Here is a 17,925-nt window from a genome sequence, read left to right on the forward strand (position 1 = left end):
GATTCCAGTTTCTCCAATGTCTGTTGCCTTTTTGTCTGCACTAGCTGCTCTTCTAGAGGGTCTGGATTCAGTTCCCAGCACATACATGGCAACTCACAACTGTCTGTAAATTCAGTTCCAGAGGACCCAACACTCTCATACAGACACAAATCCAGGCAAAACACCAATGCATATAAAATAAAAATAAATTAAATAAATATATATTTAAATATTGAATGTCTGAAATTAAAAGTATATACTTTAAAAAGAAAAAGGCATTTGAATCAATAATGCTATTCTTTTTTTAAAAAAATATTTATTTATTTATTATGTATACAACATTCCTTCCATGTATGCCCACACGCCAGAAGACACCAGATCTCATTACAGATGGTTGTGAGCCACCATGTGGTTGCCGGGAATTGAACTCAGGACCTCTGGAAGAGCAGCCAGTGCTCTTAACCACTGGGCCATCTCTCCAGCCCCCAAGAGTGCTATTCTTCAGCTAAAAGGAGTAAGAGAGTGGGGGAAGAAGGGGGAGAGAGTAAAGAAGGAAAGGGAAGGAGAGAGGGAGAAAGGGAGTGGAGGGGATACACAAACACTGAGGAAAGGAAATTAAGCATGTTAGAACTCCCATAAAGAGGAAAAAAAAAATTTTCAAAATAGCTATATGTGGAAGTCACACAGATAGTTCCAGAAGAATGTAAACTTTCATAAGCAATATGAAAAAAACTAGAAATTATACAGAATACACTCAAGAGAAGTATATATCCTACCTCAAAAGGAATAATGATAAACTTTGGTGAAAACAAAATTTTTAAAAAGTATGACCCAAATATAAAACTAAATTGTGACATGAGAGAAAAATCTTTATGTTCCTCCTGTGAGTGATAATACCAGGACTTAGAATAGAATTTTTAGCCTACCACCTGAATCTTTAGTAATTCCATCTTAAGTAAATATACATGTCATTGCTAGCTATTCAACTTTAGAATGGACCTATTGATAAAGCATTAAAAACCTAATGATGATTTTAAAGCAGAATAAATTAACTTCAATAATGTGTGAAGACAGTTAACAGAGCTGGAAGGACAAGCTAAAATGGGTTTCGTCTAATTACTCAGAAAGTAGGTGAGGACTAAAGAATACCTAATCTTTTTCTCCTTTTTAAAAACATTTATAATAATCAAACATTCATTTCTCTTTGAAAATATACAGCAAAAATGCATATAGTACTTAAGAATTTAGAATCTTAAGATCCATCACTATAATATATAAAAATTGTTGTAATCAGCTAGGCAGTGGTGGCGCATGCCTTTAATCCCAGCACTGGGGAGGCAGAGGCAAGTAGATCTCTGGGAGTTCAAGGCCAGCCTGGTCTACGGAGAGAGTTCCAGGACAAGCTCCAAAGCTACATGGAGAAACCCTGCCTCGGGAAAAAAAAAAAAAATTGCTATAATCTAATACTGTGAAAAACTTTTGATTAATTAATTCTTGGGGCTTTATATACTGCATTAATATATTGTGTTTGTGAGACAGGTCTCATATATCCCAGACTGGCCTCAAACTATGTAGTTGGAGATGTCTTTGAACTTCTGATTCTCCTGCCTCCTGCACACGTGAATAAGAGGACTGATTGCTAGGAGTGGAATCCAGGGTTTCCTGCATGCTTGGCAAGCAGTCTGAGCTACATTCCAAATTTCATCTTCACGTTTTTACCATGGGTTTCATGGATCATCTTAAGTGTCTAAAACTATTTAATCATTTGGTAGTGTTCTCCTGTAAATTTTAAGTTAAAGTTAAGACTAATCCAGTAAAACTTATTTTGAGCTCTTGGGTTTTTGTTGGGATTTTTTATATTATTTATTTTGAGATAAGATCTCAATATGTAGTCCCCAATAGTCTGGAACTCACTATGTAGATCAGGGTGGCCTCAAACCCACTGAGATCCACCTGCCTCTGTCTCTGGAGTTCTTGGATTAAAAGCATGTGCCACCATGTCCAGCCTAATTTTAAACTGCTATTTCCATAGCCCAAGGGGATGTAAATTATTTTTACTCTCACTGAATAGTATTTTCTAAAATAATAGTAAATCTACATCTGTTTTATGTGTATGAAAGAGAAATATGTTAGCACATGATTTATCACAGCTTTACACACGGTACACAGTTCACTCAGCAAACCATGGTTTCCTACAATGAATCATGATGACAAAGATAAACAGAACAGTCCCTAACCTCAAAGAGGTCATAATTTATTAAGAAACAAAAACAGTAAAAAGATCATCAAGGAACCATGGTGTAAGACCAAATTAACTTGTCCTAAGCTTCATAAAGGTGACATTCAAGGTAAGTTCTGAAGCTTTACTAAAAACCTGCTAGGTAAAGAGGAAAGTGGGAAAGGGGGTGAAATTCCAAATAGAAAGATCAGAACAAGAGCAAAGGGCGATGGAAGGCAATGGTTTGGAAACTGAATTTAGTATAGTAGGAGAAAATGAAAGCAGATACAAAGGTTCTGTATTATCAAAGATTTGTACAGACCACACTAAGAAGGGTTTGCTCTTTTAACCCTATGGGCTGTTAGGATACAAGTTTTAAGAAAAATCAATTAATTTCTCAGGAGACTGATGATTATGTAGCAGGTTATCCAAACTAGGAAACTGACAACTTGGAATTTTACCTAAAGGAACTCGTCAAAAATCTAGACAAGTTTCCCAAACCATGCTCAGATGACGATCATTTTTATAAGCCACCCAATAAAAAGGATAGTTTTGTTTATTTGAGAAAACTTGATGTTTATTTACCGTCGTCTTTTGAAGGGTGACTTTGGCATATCTGCTGTAGGGATCATTTGTTCTCCTGGTCTCACCCACATTATAGGCCCATCATCACTCTGAGACCTACACTGTAGTTGGAGGCTAGACAGTGTACCCCAGGGCAAAGTCATCTAGAAACCAAAGGAATGAGTCACATTTTAAAATTTTAAACTATTTACAGATTATTTCCATTCAAATAAAAATACCAAAAACCATATCTCATCTATATATGAAAAAATAAAAGTCGTATTTCAGAGTAACATATTAAAAAACTGAAGTATTCAATACCAATACTTTTCTAAACAGTTCTTTGCCAACTAGTGCATAAAATTTGTTTTCAATAAGCAAGAATAACTTAATACTCTAACACTGGAGTGTCTAATGATGACCAGAACTTTAATAGTCTAAATAAACACTCACTTTCAGAAATGGTGACTCTTCTAACATATCAAGGAACTCGGGGAAATAATCACCAACTTCTTCATCGACTGCTCCAACAAGACTGATCTGCCGCATAGGACCTGCTCGGTACGTACCACAGCAATAGGTCCTGTTGACCTGGTAATGAAAGAGAAAGGAAAAAGGATTGAAATGCACTAAGAATGAGAATTGAGTATTGTTACCAGGATTAAGTTCATCTGCATACTGAGAATTCAATGTCAGTTTTTTCGACAAAGTTAACCATTGTAGTCATTGTAATGTCAGCCACAAACACAAATTTTTTAACATGAAGGTTAGCCTAGAAGTTCAATACCTCAAAGGAAGACATTAAGACAGACTTTGCTAATAATAACTATTTAACATTGGAAACTAATTTTTTCTGAAGAGAAAAGACAGAATAAGCAATAAAACTAGCAGTACAAAGGGGGAACGCCATAGCCACATTAATGTGGCTTCAGGTCCACTGCATATTCCTTAGCTTAAACTTTAGGAAAGATAGCAAGCTACCACGCTACTCTTAAGTTTACGTAATTCAAACACCACAGTATTAACAGCACCCAACTTACCCACAATTCAAAAACACAGGTATCTAGGCCAACTGATGTGAATAAAGTTAAGCACCCTTTCCTGTTTGAAAAGAGAAAAGAAAGAAAACCTAAAGGGAAGATGGAGTGAAGAAAGGCAGACGAGGAGAACTTGAGTATAGCCAAGTTCATGTTCATTCCCATAAAGAAAAGCTTCTTGGCTTATCAGGACCTTCATATTTTATAAGGCTCACGCATTTCTCAGTACTAATGCTGACTTCAAATAACTGCCCAAAATTAATATTATTATATAGATTTTTACTTAGTGGCATAAGCATGATCAAGTAAGAAAATGTAAAATTCTAGAACCAGATTTTGAGCACTATAATGTTTAGTCTATCTGGAAAACTGTAACTAAGTTAGCATAACTAGAAACAGACTCTGGAACAACCACAGCCTTCCTGCTTTATCCCTTAACACTAAATCAAGCCTCTGGCTTCACCTTACCATGTTTATTTCTGAGTCTTAGCCCTCCTCTGGTCTTAAGTTTCTTTCAGATCTAGCTTAGACCTCAAGGTCTACCCTCATTTGTATTCTATCCTAATCCTTGCACCAGATGCCTACCAAGCCCTGAGTCTGAAACATTCAAAGCATCAGTTCTATCTCTGAACGCTTCCAGTCAGGAGCCAACAAATCCCTTGTCCCTTAAATCCGCTTGTAATTGAGAATCCTACAATGTTACCAAATGTACCCAGGTATACCTTTTCCACATAATCATACTGCTTCAGTAATATCTGTCTCTAGTTCCTGTTTTTATCAATTCTCTCACTTTTTAATTCACTTTTCATGTCACTGCAATCTGCCTTCTGGTCACCCAAACAGATCACTAATGACCCCCAGAGACAAGTCACAGTGTTCTCTAGTTATCTGTAGCCTTAGCTTCCTTCCAGGAACCCTCCTCTAGTTGCAGAGTTGGTCTATTTCTCTTTCCGAATTTATTATACATACCCTGCTATATTCTGTACCTAATTCTCTAAATAAAACCTGTCCCCTAGAGTCAGCTCTGCAGGTACAACTTCTCTCGGTCAGACTGTGGACACTCAAACACAGTGCCTACAACACTGAGCACATTTTCTTCTAAGCTTTCCTTCTACTCCTAAACTTTGTTGAGAGGGAGATGATAGTTCTATATTTGCTTCACCAAGCAATACTAATCATTTTCTCAATTCCTGAATTAGGAATTTATAAGCCCTTTTCCTCATCCCTTAAATAACAAATTTTATCCAAGTCATGCCTTAATGCAAGAAATAATCATTTCTTATCTAATTGCAAAAATCTCAAAAATCACTGTCCTTACATGGGGTTTGCCATGAGCCATCCCACATGGTGCCTACAAATGATCTCCTAAGGAAAGGGTACTTTACCACTCAGCTTTCCTCCTCTAAATGCTTCAAGCAGTTCCTTTAAGTTCAAAATCCTCATGGCTGATCAAGTTCCTTCTGATCTAGTATTCCAAAAGAACTGTATGATTTGCCACATTTCAAAACATACTCTAACCTTTGCTGGCTTCCAATTTTCACATGGTATTACTGTTGACCATTATAATTTCAACTTCTCTAGGTAAGTAAATAGGCCAATGAGAAGACAAATCTAAACAAGGTTTCCACTTAAAGAAATCAAGTGTATGAAATTTACAGGTATTAGACAAGTTGAATTTAAAGTCATAACTAGATTAAAATAATAACAATAAGGGTTTGGAAATACAGCTCAGAGATAAGAGCATTTGACTAGCATGTGTAAGGGTAACACATCTAATACATCAGACTAGTCTGGCCACCTCTGCTTGTTTGGACCAGAGCCTCCCTCCAGGTTCTGATCAGGACATACCCCACTCATATAATCCTCCAGGGCATTCACAAGACAAATTCCAACCTGTCTTCCCAGCCAGACTCTGCACAACTTGCACCAGGGTCTTGCCAGGTGAGTCCACCCTCTACGTACTCTTCCCAAGCCCCAGATCTACCCTCAAACTCTGGATGCCAGCCCCGATCTTTGTGTCCACTTAACTTTATTCCACCTAAGCTATACCCAATCTTTAGGATCAAAACACCTACATATTCTGTGCTCCAACCGACTGACCATATCAAACACAGACAAAAGAAGCCCACAATACTAGAACTTCCAACAAAAATACAAACAATATGAAAGATAGAGGCAGTATCCTTCTCTCCCACTAAGATCCACCAGTCCTATAGAAATGTTTGTCAATGAAATTTTCCTAGATGAAACCCAGGACACAGAATTTAGAAGACCAACTTTAAACTTTAACAAATTCAAGAAATTTAAAAAACAAAAAAGAAACAGCTCAAGAGAATAAATACCTGAGTATATATACTCAGTGTGTGTGTGTGTGTGTGTGTATATCATATATCATATATTCACAGTATATATAATAAATTTGTAAAAATTAATAGCTTTTCTATACACCAATAACAAACACACAGAGAAAGAGATCATGTGGACACTCCAATTCAGAATAACTTCAAAGAAAATATATTAAAACCTAACCAAGTAAGTAAAGGACCTGTACAATGTAAACTTTAAACCTCTGAAGGAAGAGATAGAGAAAGATATTAGAAAATGGAAAGACACTAAATACTCATGGGCTGGTAGAGTTAATACTGTGAAAATGAGCATCCTGCCAAGTTATTTACAGATTCAATACAGTCTCAATCAAAATCCCCATCTTATTATTCACAAAAATATTGAAAAAGATCCTAAAATTCAAATGGAACCACAAAGGACTATGGATAGCCAAAACAATCCTGAGCAAAATGAACAATACGGACAGATTACTATTTCAGACCTCAAGAGATAGTAAAAGCTATAGTAACCAAAAACCAAAATGGCACAGACACAAAAACAGACATGAAGAGCAATGGAACACATCAAAGACCTAAACACTGAGTATATATAACTACAGTCATCTGATATTCGACAACGTTGCCAAACTGGAGAAAAGATAGCATCTTCAGTAAATGGTGCTAAGTGCTGGGATTAAAAGTGTGCTGAGGCAAGCAGATCTCAGTGAGTTCGAAGTCAGCCTGGTCTACAAAGCAAATTTCAAAACAGCCCGGACTGTTACACAGAGAAACCCTGTCTTGAAAAACCAAAAAATAAAAAAAATTTAAAAAAAATTGGTGGTAAGAATACTACATGTCCACATGTAGAAGAATTAAGTCTGTATTTATCACCTTGCACAAAACTAACTCCAAACGCATCAAAGACTTAAATGTAAAACCGAAGCACCGACACTGCTAGAGCACACATAAGCAGTACCTCGCAGGATATAGTTATAAGAGCAAGGTTTGCCCAGAAACTGAGACCAACAACTGGCAACAGCACTTCTTAACATTAAAAAGCTTCTGTGTGGCTAAAGAAACAATCGAATGAAGAGGAACCTCACAGAATGGGAGAGAATCTTGCCAACTATAGATGTCAGAGAATTAATATCCCGATAACTAAACTAAAAATAAACAAGCGCAAATGATCTTTAAAAAAAAAACAAACATGAGCAGTGTTCTCAGAAGGATAAAAATGGCTAAAATACATCTAAAAAAAATGTTCATTGTCCCTAGCAGTTAAGAAAATGCAAATCAGAACAATTTTGAGACTTTATCTTACCCAGGTTCAGCATAGCGAAGATCAAATGCTAGAGAGAATGTGAGAAAGAGGGAACCCTCATTTACTGTTGGTGGGAGTGCAAACTGGAAGCCACTCTGAAACTCAGTTTGGAGAATCCTCAAAAACTAAAATTGAATATTCTATATGACCTAAGCTATACCTTGTTATGCCTAAAGGACTCGACATGCTACACCAGATACTTGCTCAGCCATACTCACTGACATTATGTTCACAATGACTAACAATAGAAACAGCTGACGAATATATAAAGTATCTGCAGTGGCACTATGGAGTGCTATCATCTATAAAGAGAAGTGGACTATGAAGTCATGAAATCTGGTGGTAAATGCAAAGAATTAGACCCAGACCCAGAAAAAAAAAATGTTTCTCTTCTGTGGTTTCTAGCTCCAAATCTCCAGGTGTGCATACTGTGTGGTTTGAGTAAAAATGGCCCCATAGATTTATATATTTGAATGCTTAGGCACTACTAGGTACTACCAGACACTACTTGGGAGGGATAAGGAGGCGTGGCCTTGTTGGAGGAAGTGTACCAAAAGGTTTAAAAAGTCGATTTCAAGCCTATAGTCTCTCTTGTCTTCCTGCTGTCTGAGGATCCTGATGAAAAAATTTCTTTTTTTGTTTTTTGTTTGTTTGTTTCGAGACAGGGCTTCCCTGTGTAACAGTCCTAGCTGTCCTAGAACTAGCTCTTGTAGACCAGGCTCAAACTCACAGGGATTCACCTACCTCTGCCTCCCAAGTGCTGGGACTAAAGGCGTATGCCACCACCGCCCAGCTTAGGTGAAGAACTTTCAACTACTTCTCCAGTACCATGAATGCTTGCATGCCGCCATGCTCCCCACCCTGGTTAGAACATTGTAAACTGGTGCGGGAGAATTATCTGTATTCTGTCAATCATATTTTAATAAAACGCTGATTGGCCAGGCAGGCAATATAGGCAGGAAAGCCAGACAGGAAGTAGGGTGGAGCAAAGAGACTGGGAGTATTCTGGAAGCAGAAGCTCTCTCTCAGCCACTCCTGCGCAGACCACCGAAGAGGCAACATGTAAGCTGTCACACTGAGAAAGGTACTGAGCCCATGTGGCTAACATAGATAAGGATAATGGGGTAATATATGTTATAAGAGTTAACAAGAAGCCTGACCTAATGGGCCAATCAGTTTATAACCTTATGGAGTCCTGTGTGTAATTTTTCTTTGTTGCTTGCCGGCTGTTGGGGTACTGGGAAGGACAGAAACCCCAACAAGCCAGCCCTCATACTACAGTAAACCTCTGAAACTGTAAGCCAGCCCCAATTAAATACTTTCTTTATAAGAACTGCCTTGGTCATGAAGTCTCTTCACAGCAGTAGAACACTGACCTATTGTTATTGGTGTGAATAAGGACAAATATTTAGAATGTATTTAGGAATTATGCTGAGTTAGTAAAGTGGCTGTTATAAGTTCTCCAAGACCCATGCTTTCATTATACCCATCTCAAATAACTGTAAAAGTCAGTAAGGTAAAAATGGATGGGGGAGGAGACACAATAATGCTCTGCATATAAGAGTAGAAGTGATCTGAAGGAGGGAAATAAAATAAAGGGTGTTTTAATTAGGGACAAGAAAGATAAATACAGGTGGAGGGAGATAGGTAAAATAACAGAAAGGATGTCTGAAAAGTCATAAGGCATTGTATTATTATCTACCTACCTAAAATTACATATAATACATACTGTGTTTATATATGTAGTTTAAAATTTCCATCTGGGCTGACAATGTTCCTCCCAAGAACCACAGACTATGTAACAAAAAAACAATACCAGGCAAAACCCCTTCTATGTTTTTGGTCAGTGCTGTCCAAGAGACTCTTAAAACCTTTATGAGTATTGTTGTTGCCCCTTGGTTGCCTCCCAAAGGTTGAAGGCAAGTCCGTATTATTGGACACCATATACTTCAGGCATAGGACTTGAAAAATCAAGAGCTACACCTTACCTGACAGCCTCCTTCATATAAGCAGAAGTCTCCGTGAAGATTCCAAGGGAGGGAAGCAACCAATAGTCCTACCTAGCTATGACACCTAGGAACTACAATAACCAGTATGGCAGAATATCCCTAAGGGATAGTAGCACACATACTTTGGCAGTGACTAACAACTCTCTAGTTGGATTTAAGGCCTGTTCAACAAGAAGGAAATCATGCCCCTACTAAATGCCTAGCCAACTCCATGAGTATAATGAAAGTATGGCTCTTGGAGAACTTACAACAGCCACTTTACTAAGCCAGCATAATTTCTAAATGCATTCTAAATATTTGTCCTTATTCACACAGATAAGAATAGGTCTCATTTCTCATCAAAGAAATGTCTCCTTACAACAGATGGAGAAAATTATAGAAAACCACAACCAATTAAATGCACAGAACAAGTGACAGTATGATACTCAGCTCCAACTTATATATCTATAATGCAACTCCTACACTTCAGGTTTAGGGATCATAAGCAGAAGAAGGGATAGAAAGAACAGGAAATTTTCTGTGACACTGTGCCTCCTAGAAATATCAGAGAAGCTACACCTATGAAATATTACCAACATTTAGAACCTAAATAAGATCTGAATAAGCATAATATCAATAGACAGGCTAACATGGAAGGGGAAAATCTCATGGGTCCTAAACCCTAGACCAGAGGACGACAGCCAACAAGAAATGCTGAGAGCAGGAGAAATAGTCTTTCCAGGAGAGAGCCCCCAATTGGTTATCCAATACCAAGAAGTCAAACCTGAAATCATATACATACAAGTAACAGTATATGAATTAGGAGGTTGAATTTACAATTTATAAATGCTGTGGGACAATGGTCTTGTATTGTTTTAATAAAACGCTGATTGGCCAGTAGCCAGGCAGGAAGTAGAGGTGAGGCAACGCAAACAGGAGAATTCTGGGAAGAAGAAAGACTCAGTTAAAGAAATAGAGTTCATGAATTTAAGAAAGGACAAAGTGAATGTGTTAAAGAAAGGAAAGGGAGAAATTACATAATTATATTTTAATTACAATTTTTTTTAAAATATTTATTTATTTATTATGTATACAATATTCTGTCTACATGCATGCCTAAAGAGGGCACCAGGCCTCATTACAGATGGTTGTGAGCCACCATGTGGTTGCTGGGAATTGAACTCAGAACCTCTGGAAGAGCAGGCAGTGCTCTTAACCGCTGAGCCATCTTTCCAGCCCTTTAATTACAATTTTTAAGTGAAAATAAAAGTAACCATATCTCACGTTATTATTTAAGGTTTAAGATAATTATAAAATAAAAGTAGATATTAAAAATTAAAGTCTGGAGATATGAATCAGTGGTTAAGATACTAACTGCTCTTCCAGAGAACCCATATTTGATTCCTAGCATGTACACAGCAACTTACAATTTTCTGTAATTCTGTACTGGGGATGTGACACCCATTTCTGACTTCTGCAAGCAACACATGGTGCACAAATACACATTCAGGTTAAACCACTGATATCTGGAAAGCCTAATTTTATAGTTAGTAAGACTTGAGATAAAATATAAAGAAACAAAGGTCCAAAAACTAGAGGAGGAAATGAATATTTGAGGAAAGACAAGTAAATAAACTGCCAAAGAGCTGGGCTGTAAATTTATAGGCCGAGCTAAGAAAACAGCAGAGAAGGGAGGACCATAGAGAGAAAGAGGAAAAAAGAAAGCAGCTAAGCTGTAGTGAGAAGACAACTACAAAAGCGTAAGAATAACATTTCAAAAACAGTAGGTTTGAGAAAAGAAGAAAACTTACCCAGAACACATCTTTACTAAAGAACTGGTTAAACAAGTTAACAAATGGTTGATAAGGAAGAAAACAAAGCTGTTAACTTAGACCAGACGTTGGCAAACTCCAACCCACAGATCTAACACAGAATCGCCAAGTTGAACTGGAAAACATCCTACCCATTCATGTCTACTAACACACAATGGCAGAATTAAGTATTAAGTGCTTCAGATAGAGGCAAATACTATACAGTTCTTTGTATTAAAAGTTTATATACCCTAGTTTAGATAGAGGTAGTATGATCCTAAAATACTCTGCAGTCCTTAGAGCAGTTTACCAGCGGGGTGTGACAGTGGACACTTTTAGTCCTGGCACTTGGGAGGCAGAGGCAGAGGAATCTCTGGATTCAAACCTGGTCTACAGAGTGAGGTTCAGGACAGCCAGAGCTACACAGATAAATTCTGCCAAAAAGGGTGGAGAGAGGGAGGAAGAGGAGGGAAAAACACTCACATGAGAAATCAGGCAGTGTGTGTTTAAATATAAACGCTGTATCATAAACTGCAGTGTATCTGTAATACAACAACATGCCTCACATAAATACAATTTATATATACTAAGACTAGAAATAGAGTAATCAACCATTATACTCTGGCAAACATAGAGAGAAAAGAGAAGAGCTGTTGATCAACACTGTCACTTGCATTAAAATTTCTAATAAATGCAATTTTTGTTAGTTATTTAAATAATTAGTAGCACAAGTCAGACTATGAACAGCATTTATAAGCACAGTCAACATGCACCAACTGTGTAAATCTGATGCCAAACAGCAAACCACTAATTATTCCTAAGTATTCTGTATTTCTTCTTTTTAGTGAGAATTTCCTGGGCACATGGCCAGTGAGCTAGGCTCCCTGGCAGCCAAGTATACCCTGTGATTAAGTTATAACCAATAGGACGCAAGTTAGAAGTGCAATTTTCATAAGGAACCATCTTGTCTTTCACGTCCTTTCTTTGCTAGCAGAACCCTGGGTGATATAGAGCCAGATGCATCCAAGCATGTAATAAGAATGGCCAAACTTAAAAGACAGAAGGAACTAGCACCCTGGATAAAGCGAAACAATGTTGCCAAACTCTATATTGCTATAAGAAAAAAGACTTCCTTTCCTAGCCACCATATCTCGATTCTCTGTTATGGTAATTTTGGTTGTATAGATAACACTGGCAATATTATAATCTGACCTGTACTTGAGAAAAAGAAATCTACCAATACACTACAGCCAAAAGAGAATAATCATAGTGATTAGGTACTTGCAAACCGTACAAGTGAAAGAAGTACAAGTTAAAAGTATATTTTAAATATTAATAAAAGATTAAAAGAGAAAACAACAGTCTTCAAATACTTTGAGGTCAACATGGCTTGTTCCCCCAAAAATGCTAAAAGCTCAGTCTTAGTGTGATGATGCTGGGATATGGTGGAGCTTATGGGAAATAATTAGGACACTGGAATATCACCTTAGAAAGAAAGTACCACAGTCACAGAAAGTTGACACACAGAACGCACAGAGTTCCTAAGAGATCTTTAAAAGTGAGCTGGCACCTCTCATGAATCCCTCTGCCACATGGCCACTGACCATACTCACCCAGAATTGAGTCAGATGTATGTTGTGACATGATGTTGAATCCCTAGTACACTGAACAAAAAAATAAATAAATAAATAAACCTTTTGTCTTTATAATGTACCTGGCCATTGCTAGCTTGTGATAGCAACAGAAAATAGACTAAGAATTTTAGCACAAGAGAGCAGATTTATATAATCTTAAACAAAAAATAAGAATAGTAAAAAGTCCAAATCATTCATATACTATAAATTTATACTATATGTCAGGGATTGCCATCAACACAGATATAGAAAACCTATTCCTGACTCCTTACAGCTTATAGTCTACTGGGGAAAGACATAAACTAAACCTACAATACTTAATTCAAACTGTGAGATCTTTAGAATAGAAAACAAAAACACTACAATAGAGTATGAAATCTCAATTCAATATATAAATGTCCATTAAAGTAACATTAAGAGCTAAAATCTAAGAACAAGTTTGGAGAGACAAGAATCTATTAAGAATTACTCTCTCCAAGGGGTGTATGTGTGTGCATACAAGCATAGTGGTGTACACCTTTAATCCTAGCTCTCCCAAGGCTGAGGCAGGCGAATCTCTGAGTCTGAGACCACTTTGGTCTACAGAGTAAATTCCAGGACAGCCAGAGAGAGCCACACAGAAAAATCCTAACAAACAAACAAACAAACAAAACAAAACACCTAACAACTTGGTAAGCCATTAGGTCTAAAGGAAGAGGAAGCTCCCAACTTGCCTGTCTTTGTTTTAGAGCTGGGAATCTCACTGTTATGTCCAGGCTGACCTCAAACTGTAGAGCTCAAGATCCTACCTCAACCTCCCACATAACTGAAGTTACAGAATGTGTCTTCATGGCAAACCATACTTTTCAGTTTTTAAAGCAGGGTCTTATAATACCCAAGATGGCCTGGAACTCACATATGTAGCTGAAGATCACCTTTAACTTCTGGTCCTCCTGCCTCTGCCTCCTAGTTCTGGGATTGCAGGTGTATGCCACCATATCTAGTTAACACCGTGCTGGGATCCAACCCAGAGCTCTGCATGCTAGGCAAGCCTTCTACTACATGAGTTACATCCTCAAATTCCCATATTTGCCTTTTTATTTTCTTTCTTTCTTTCTTTCTTTCTTTCTTTCTTTCTTTCTTTCTTTCTTTCTTTTTAGTATTCAGAGAAGCAAAAAAAAGGGGGGGGGGAGACCAATTAGGAGGACTCTATAATATTCAAAGTAAGAAATAGCTCAAGAGGTAAACTGATCTTAGATGGAGTTGGGAGAAAAGATATATAGAAAGAACCAAGATTAAATTATCAGGACTTAGAGAAAGACTGAAGCTGACCAAAAAAGGAGAAAGTATCAAGGATTACTACCATCTTGTATCATTTCCAACGAGATAGGAAAGAATTACATATTCTCTCCTCTCTGGAAGAGGAGTTTGGGTAGGAAGATGCTTTCTTCTGATTTGGACACCATGAATGTGAAGCATGGGACATGCTGGGTAAACACCCCAAAGATGTGCAGGTTGCTGTGAATTTTAACTTACCAGAAAAGGGGACTTTTAGAGTACGAATAAATAAGGATACTGAGATGGATTATCCAAGTGGACATCACATGCCTCCTTCTAAGACTGCGGCAGAGGAGACAGGACTAGAAAGAAAAATCCCCTCACCGCTCTTCCAGTCAGCTCCAAGAGTCCTAAGAGAGAGCTGCAACATATTCTAATTTCCTGGCAAAAAATGTAATGGTTCTTAGCTACAGAAATTAAGAGCCCCAGAGAAAAAAACCTGATAATTGGAGCTTTGCTCAGAATGCTATGGATTCCTTACTGAGTCACAGACTAGGAAATTCCACGTATATGATGACTGCAGGGCTTCTGACCAGTTTTATAGTAATTCGTGTTTACATATGAACAGAATACCAGATCACTTTGGAAGAAAACCTGTAATAGAACTAGAACTTAAGAAAAACAGAATGTGTAGAACAAAGCATAAAAGAAAATTTGATTAATTTAATAATTAAAATATTTTACCAGAGAGGGGATTGCATTTATGACAGAGTAACAGAAAGTTATTTTAAAAGCAACAGCGGACAAGAATGAACCTTCTCAAATTCAAACCATTATAGCTAAAATTTATCTGCAATACAACAAAAAGAAAAATACATAATAAAAGAAAAAAAAGAAAAAGTTTAGAGAACCAACCTGAGCCCAAGAGATGAAATAGCCACAGCAATATAACAAATCCCCACTCAAAAAAGGAAATTAAAGTCAAGAAGATGCTCCAAGAGTAAATATGGCATGTGCCTCCAGGCCCAGGACCCACATGGTAGAAAAAATTCTGACTCCCCTAAGTTGTCCTTTGACCTCTACATATATGTTCCATATATGTGTATATGTGTGTGACCAATGTAATAAAAATGTAAAAAAAAATAAGTAAATTAAACCATCAGTTGGGAGACCTAGCATACAATAAAAACGTCAGCATAAGAAGAGGGAGAGGGGGAGAGAGAGAAGGAGAAGAGAGGAGAAAAACAATAGAATTAACAAAGAATTAAAGCTGGAAATGCTGCTCAGTGGTATAACACTTGCATACCATGCCTAAGAGTCTGGATTCAATCCCCAGCAGAAGAGAGAAAGGGGGCTGGAGGGGGAGAAGGGGAAAAAAAAGAAGAGGAAGAGCGGTAAATGAGAGAAGGGAGATAAGAAAGGGAAAGGGAGGGTATGAAAAAAGAAAAGAAATAATAGAAAATGTACTCAAATGGGAGAATATATATTTCCAGAGTTCAACTGCACTGATGAAGTTTCATTTTTTGAGTTACATGATATTTATCAACTTATTTATGTTTCTTTATATGCTTGATACATTTCATAGTAATTAAAAAAATCTCATTTCAAAGCATACTACCCTTAATATTCTTAATTTTTATAATGAAGAACTGTTAAAAACTTCAAATATAGAGGGAGGAAGAGCCCCAAAAGGATCAGAAATGATGACAACATTAGATTCCTCAACAGAAACACTGAAGTTTGAAAGACACCGGAACAGTTACCTCTAATCTAGAACTCCATACCTATCTGAATTATCAACCACATGCACAGTAGAACAAAGACTTCCTACATATGAGCCACTGAATCTCAGCAACAGTTCTAAACTCTTAAAAGAAAAATGTAAATAGAAATCCCAGGTAATATATGTGAACAGACATTTACTTCTATAATTACAACACAGAAATATTATAAAACAGTAAATGCCCAAGAACAAGAGAACTGTAACATCCAATGCCCTCAACACAGAGGCTGACAATCAATGAACTAGAACTTTGTGCATCAACATAATCCTTATACAGTGTTGTTGAACCAAAACTAGGATTCTAAAAAACGCATGTGATACAGTAGTAAAAGTTACTTATCTTATATTCATGCTACTGTGAGTGCTGTTTCTCTCTTGCCTAATATAACCTGGGGCAAGGAGATTACCCAGAATCTACAGTAAACCTCTGAACCTATTTCATGTTTAGGGTGGTATATCAAATGCAGGCCTTTTGTCTAAAGAAATAAGGGTTATCAGAGGCTATTTTTTCCCATAGTGGCTACCAAAAACTCAAGGTCAGACTCCCAGAAACAGAGTGATAGTCATGATGATATTAAACTGGACATGAGTCAGACAAGACTCACCAGGGTAATCACCAGTATAAACCAGTTTCTGCTGTGGAACAATGGTCTGTACCCTGTCACTTGTATTTTAAATAAACACTGATTGGCTATTAGCCAGGCAGGAAGTAGAGGCAGAGCAACAAGAATTCTGGGAAAAGGGAAGTTTCGGTCTGCAGGCATCACCCAGACAGAGAAGAAGCCAGACACAGAGCAAGCAAGATGTGACTGCCTCACCGAAAAAGGTACCAAGCCACGTGGTACCTTTTTCACAGACAGGAATTATGGGCTAATTTAAGTTATAAGAGTTAATAAGAAGCCTGAGTTAATAGGCCAATCAGTTTATAATTAATGTAGACCTCTGTGTGTTTATTTGGGACTAACCAGCTGTGGGACCTGGTAGGACAGAAATCTGTGTCAACAGTTTCTAAAGTAATAGACATTAAGCCATCTACTAGATTTAAAATATACCATAAAAAGCATGTTGTTGAACACCCATTCTACAGTAGATCAAGGTTCCTAGTCACTCTGATACTAGAAACCCAAATATAACTGGAGATTCTCAAAATATACATCATAGCAAAGTATGGAATTAGTAAAAATTATAAATTACAAATTCAAGACAAAGATTGCTTCTAGGAAAAGAAAAACTTGTCTTTTAAAGAACACATACAAAATAGTAATTCATTTATATAATTTATCTCCTTTTCATATGAAATAGAGGAGGCAAAGGTTGGAGAAGTGGAGAAGTGGGGATGGCTTATTACTGAAGATCCTAAGCAAATGAGTAGTTTCTGTTTGGAATGGAAAAAAAATTTCTGGAACTAGATAGTGCTGGTGATTATGTAACATTCTGAATGTAATTAATTCCACAGAATCACATTCTTTAAGTGATCAAAATGGTAAGGTTTATATTATGTATATTTTTTTAAAAAAAGAGGTTCAAGAAATAGGTGAGTTAATTGAGTGCTTGCCAGCATGAAGTCCTCAGCTGAATTCTAATCACTGCTTGTAGTCCTAGCCAGAAGTTCAAGGTTATCTCCAGCTACATAGGGAGTTGGAGACCAGTATGGGAAGCATGAGACCCTGTCTCAAAAGAGTAAGTAAAAAAGAAGTAGGCTGAGGGTCAGAATCCAGAACACAAATAGGCAAAGTAGTTAACACAGAGTGGGAGATTCTTCTCTGAGAGACTGAGAAGGGAAGAGGGATTGGGGATATGACTCAGTCCATACAATGTTTGCTACATAAGAATGAGTACCTGGCTTCAGAGTCCCAAAATCCCAGTGCTGGCAAAGAGACAGATGATCCCTAGAACTCACTGCTACCCAATCTAGCTAAAGTAGTGAGCTGCTAGGTTCAATGAGAGATCTTGCCTCAAAATACAAGATGGAGAATGACTAAGGAAGACACATAATACATAATGTTGAC

General features: G+C 37.3%; 1 protein-coding gene across 2 annotated transcripts in view; it reads right to left on the reverse strand.

Moving 5' to 3' along the window:
• Rsbn1 (round spermatid basic protein 1) overlaps window positions 1-17,925 on the reverse strand; it is a 48,372-nt gene that overhangs the window by 8,142 nt on the left and 22,305 nt on the right. For both annotated transcript variants that reach the window (XM_048442270.3, XM_048442269.3), the window contains exons 3-4: window positions 3,215-3,352; window positions 2,783-2,925 (exon numbers count right to left, since the gene is read on the reverse strand). In XM_048442270.3, the coding sequence (XP_048298227.1) occupies window positions 2,783-2,925; window positions 3,215-3,352 (281 nt within the window). The remainder of the gene's footprint in view (window positions 1-2,782; window positions 2,926-3,214; window positions 3,353-17,925) is intronic.

This window comes from Myodes glareolus, chromosome 17 (assembly GCF_982192425.1).
Source record: "Myodes glareolus chromosome 17, mMyoGla1.1, whole genome shotgun sequence".
Taxonomy (NCBI): Eukaryota; Metazoa; Chordata; class Mammalia; order Rodentia; family Cricetidae; genus Myodes; species Myodes glareolus.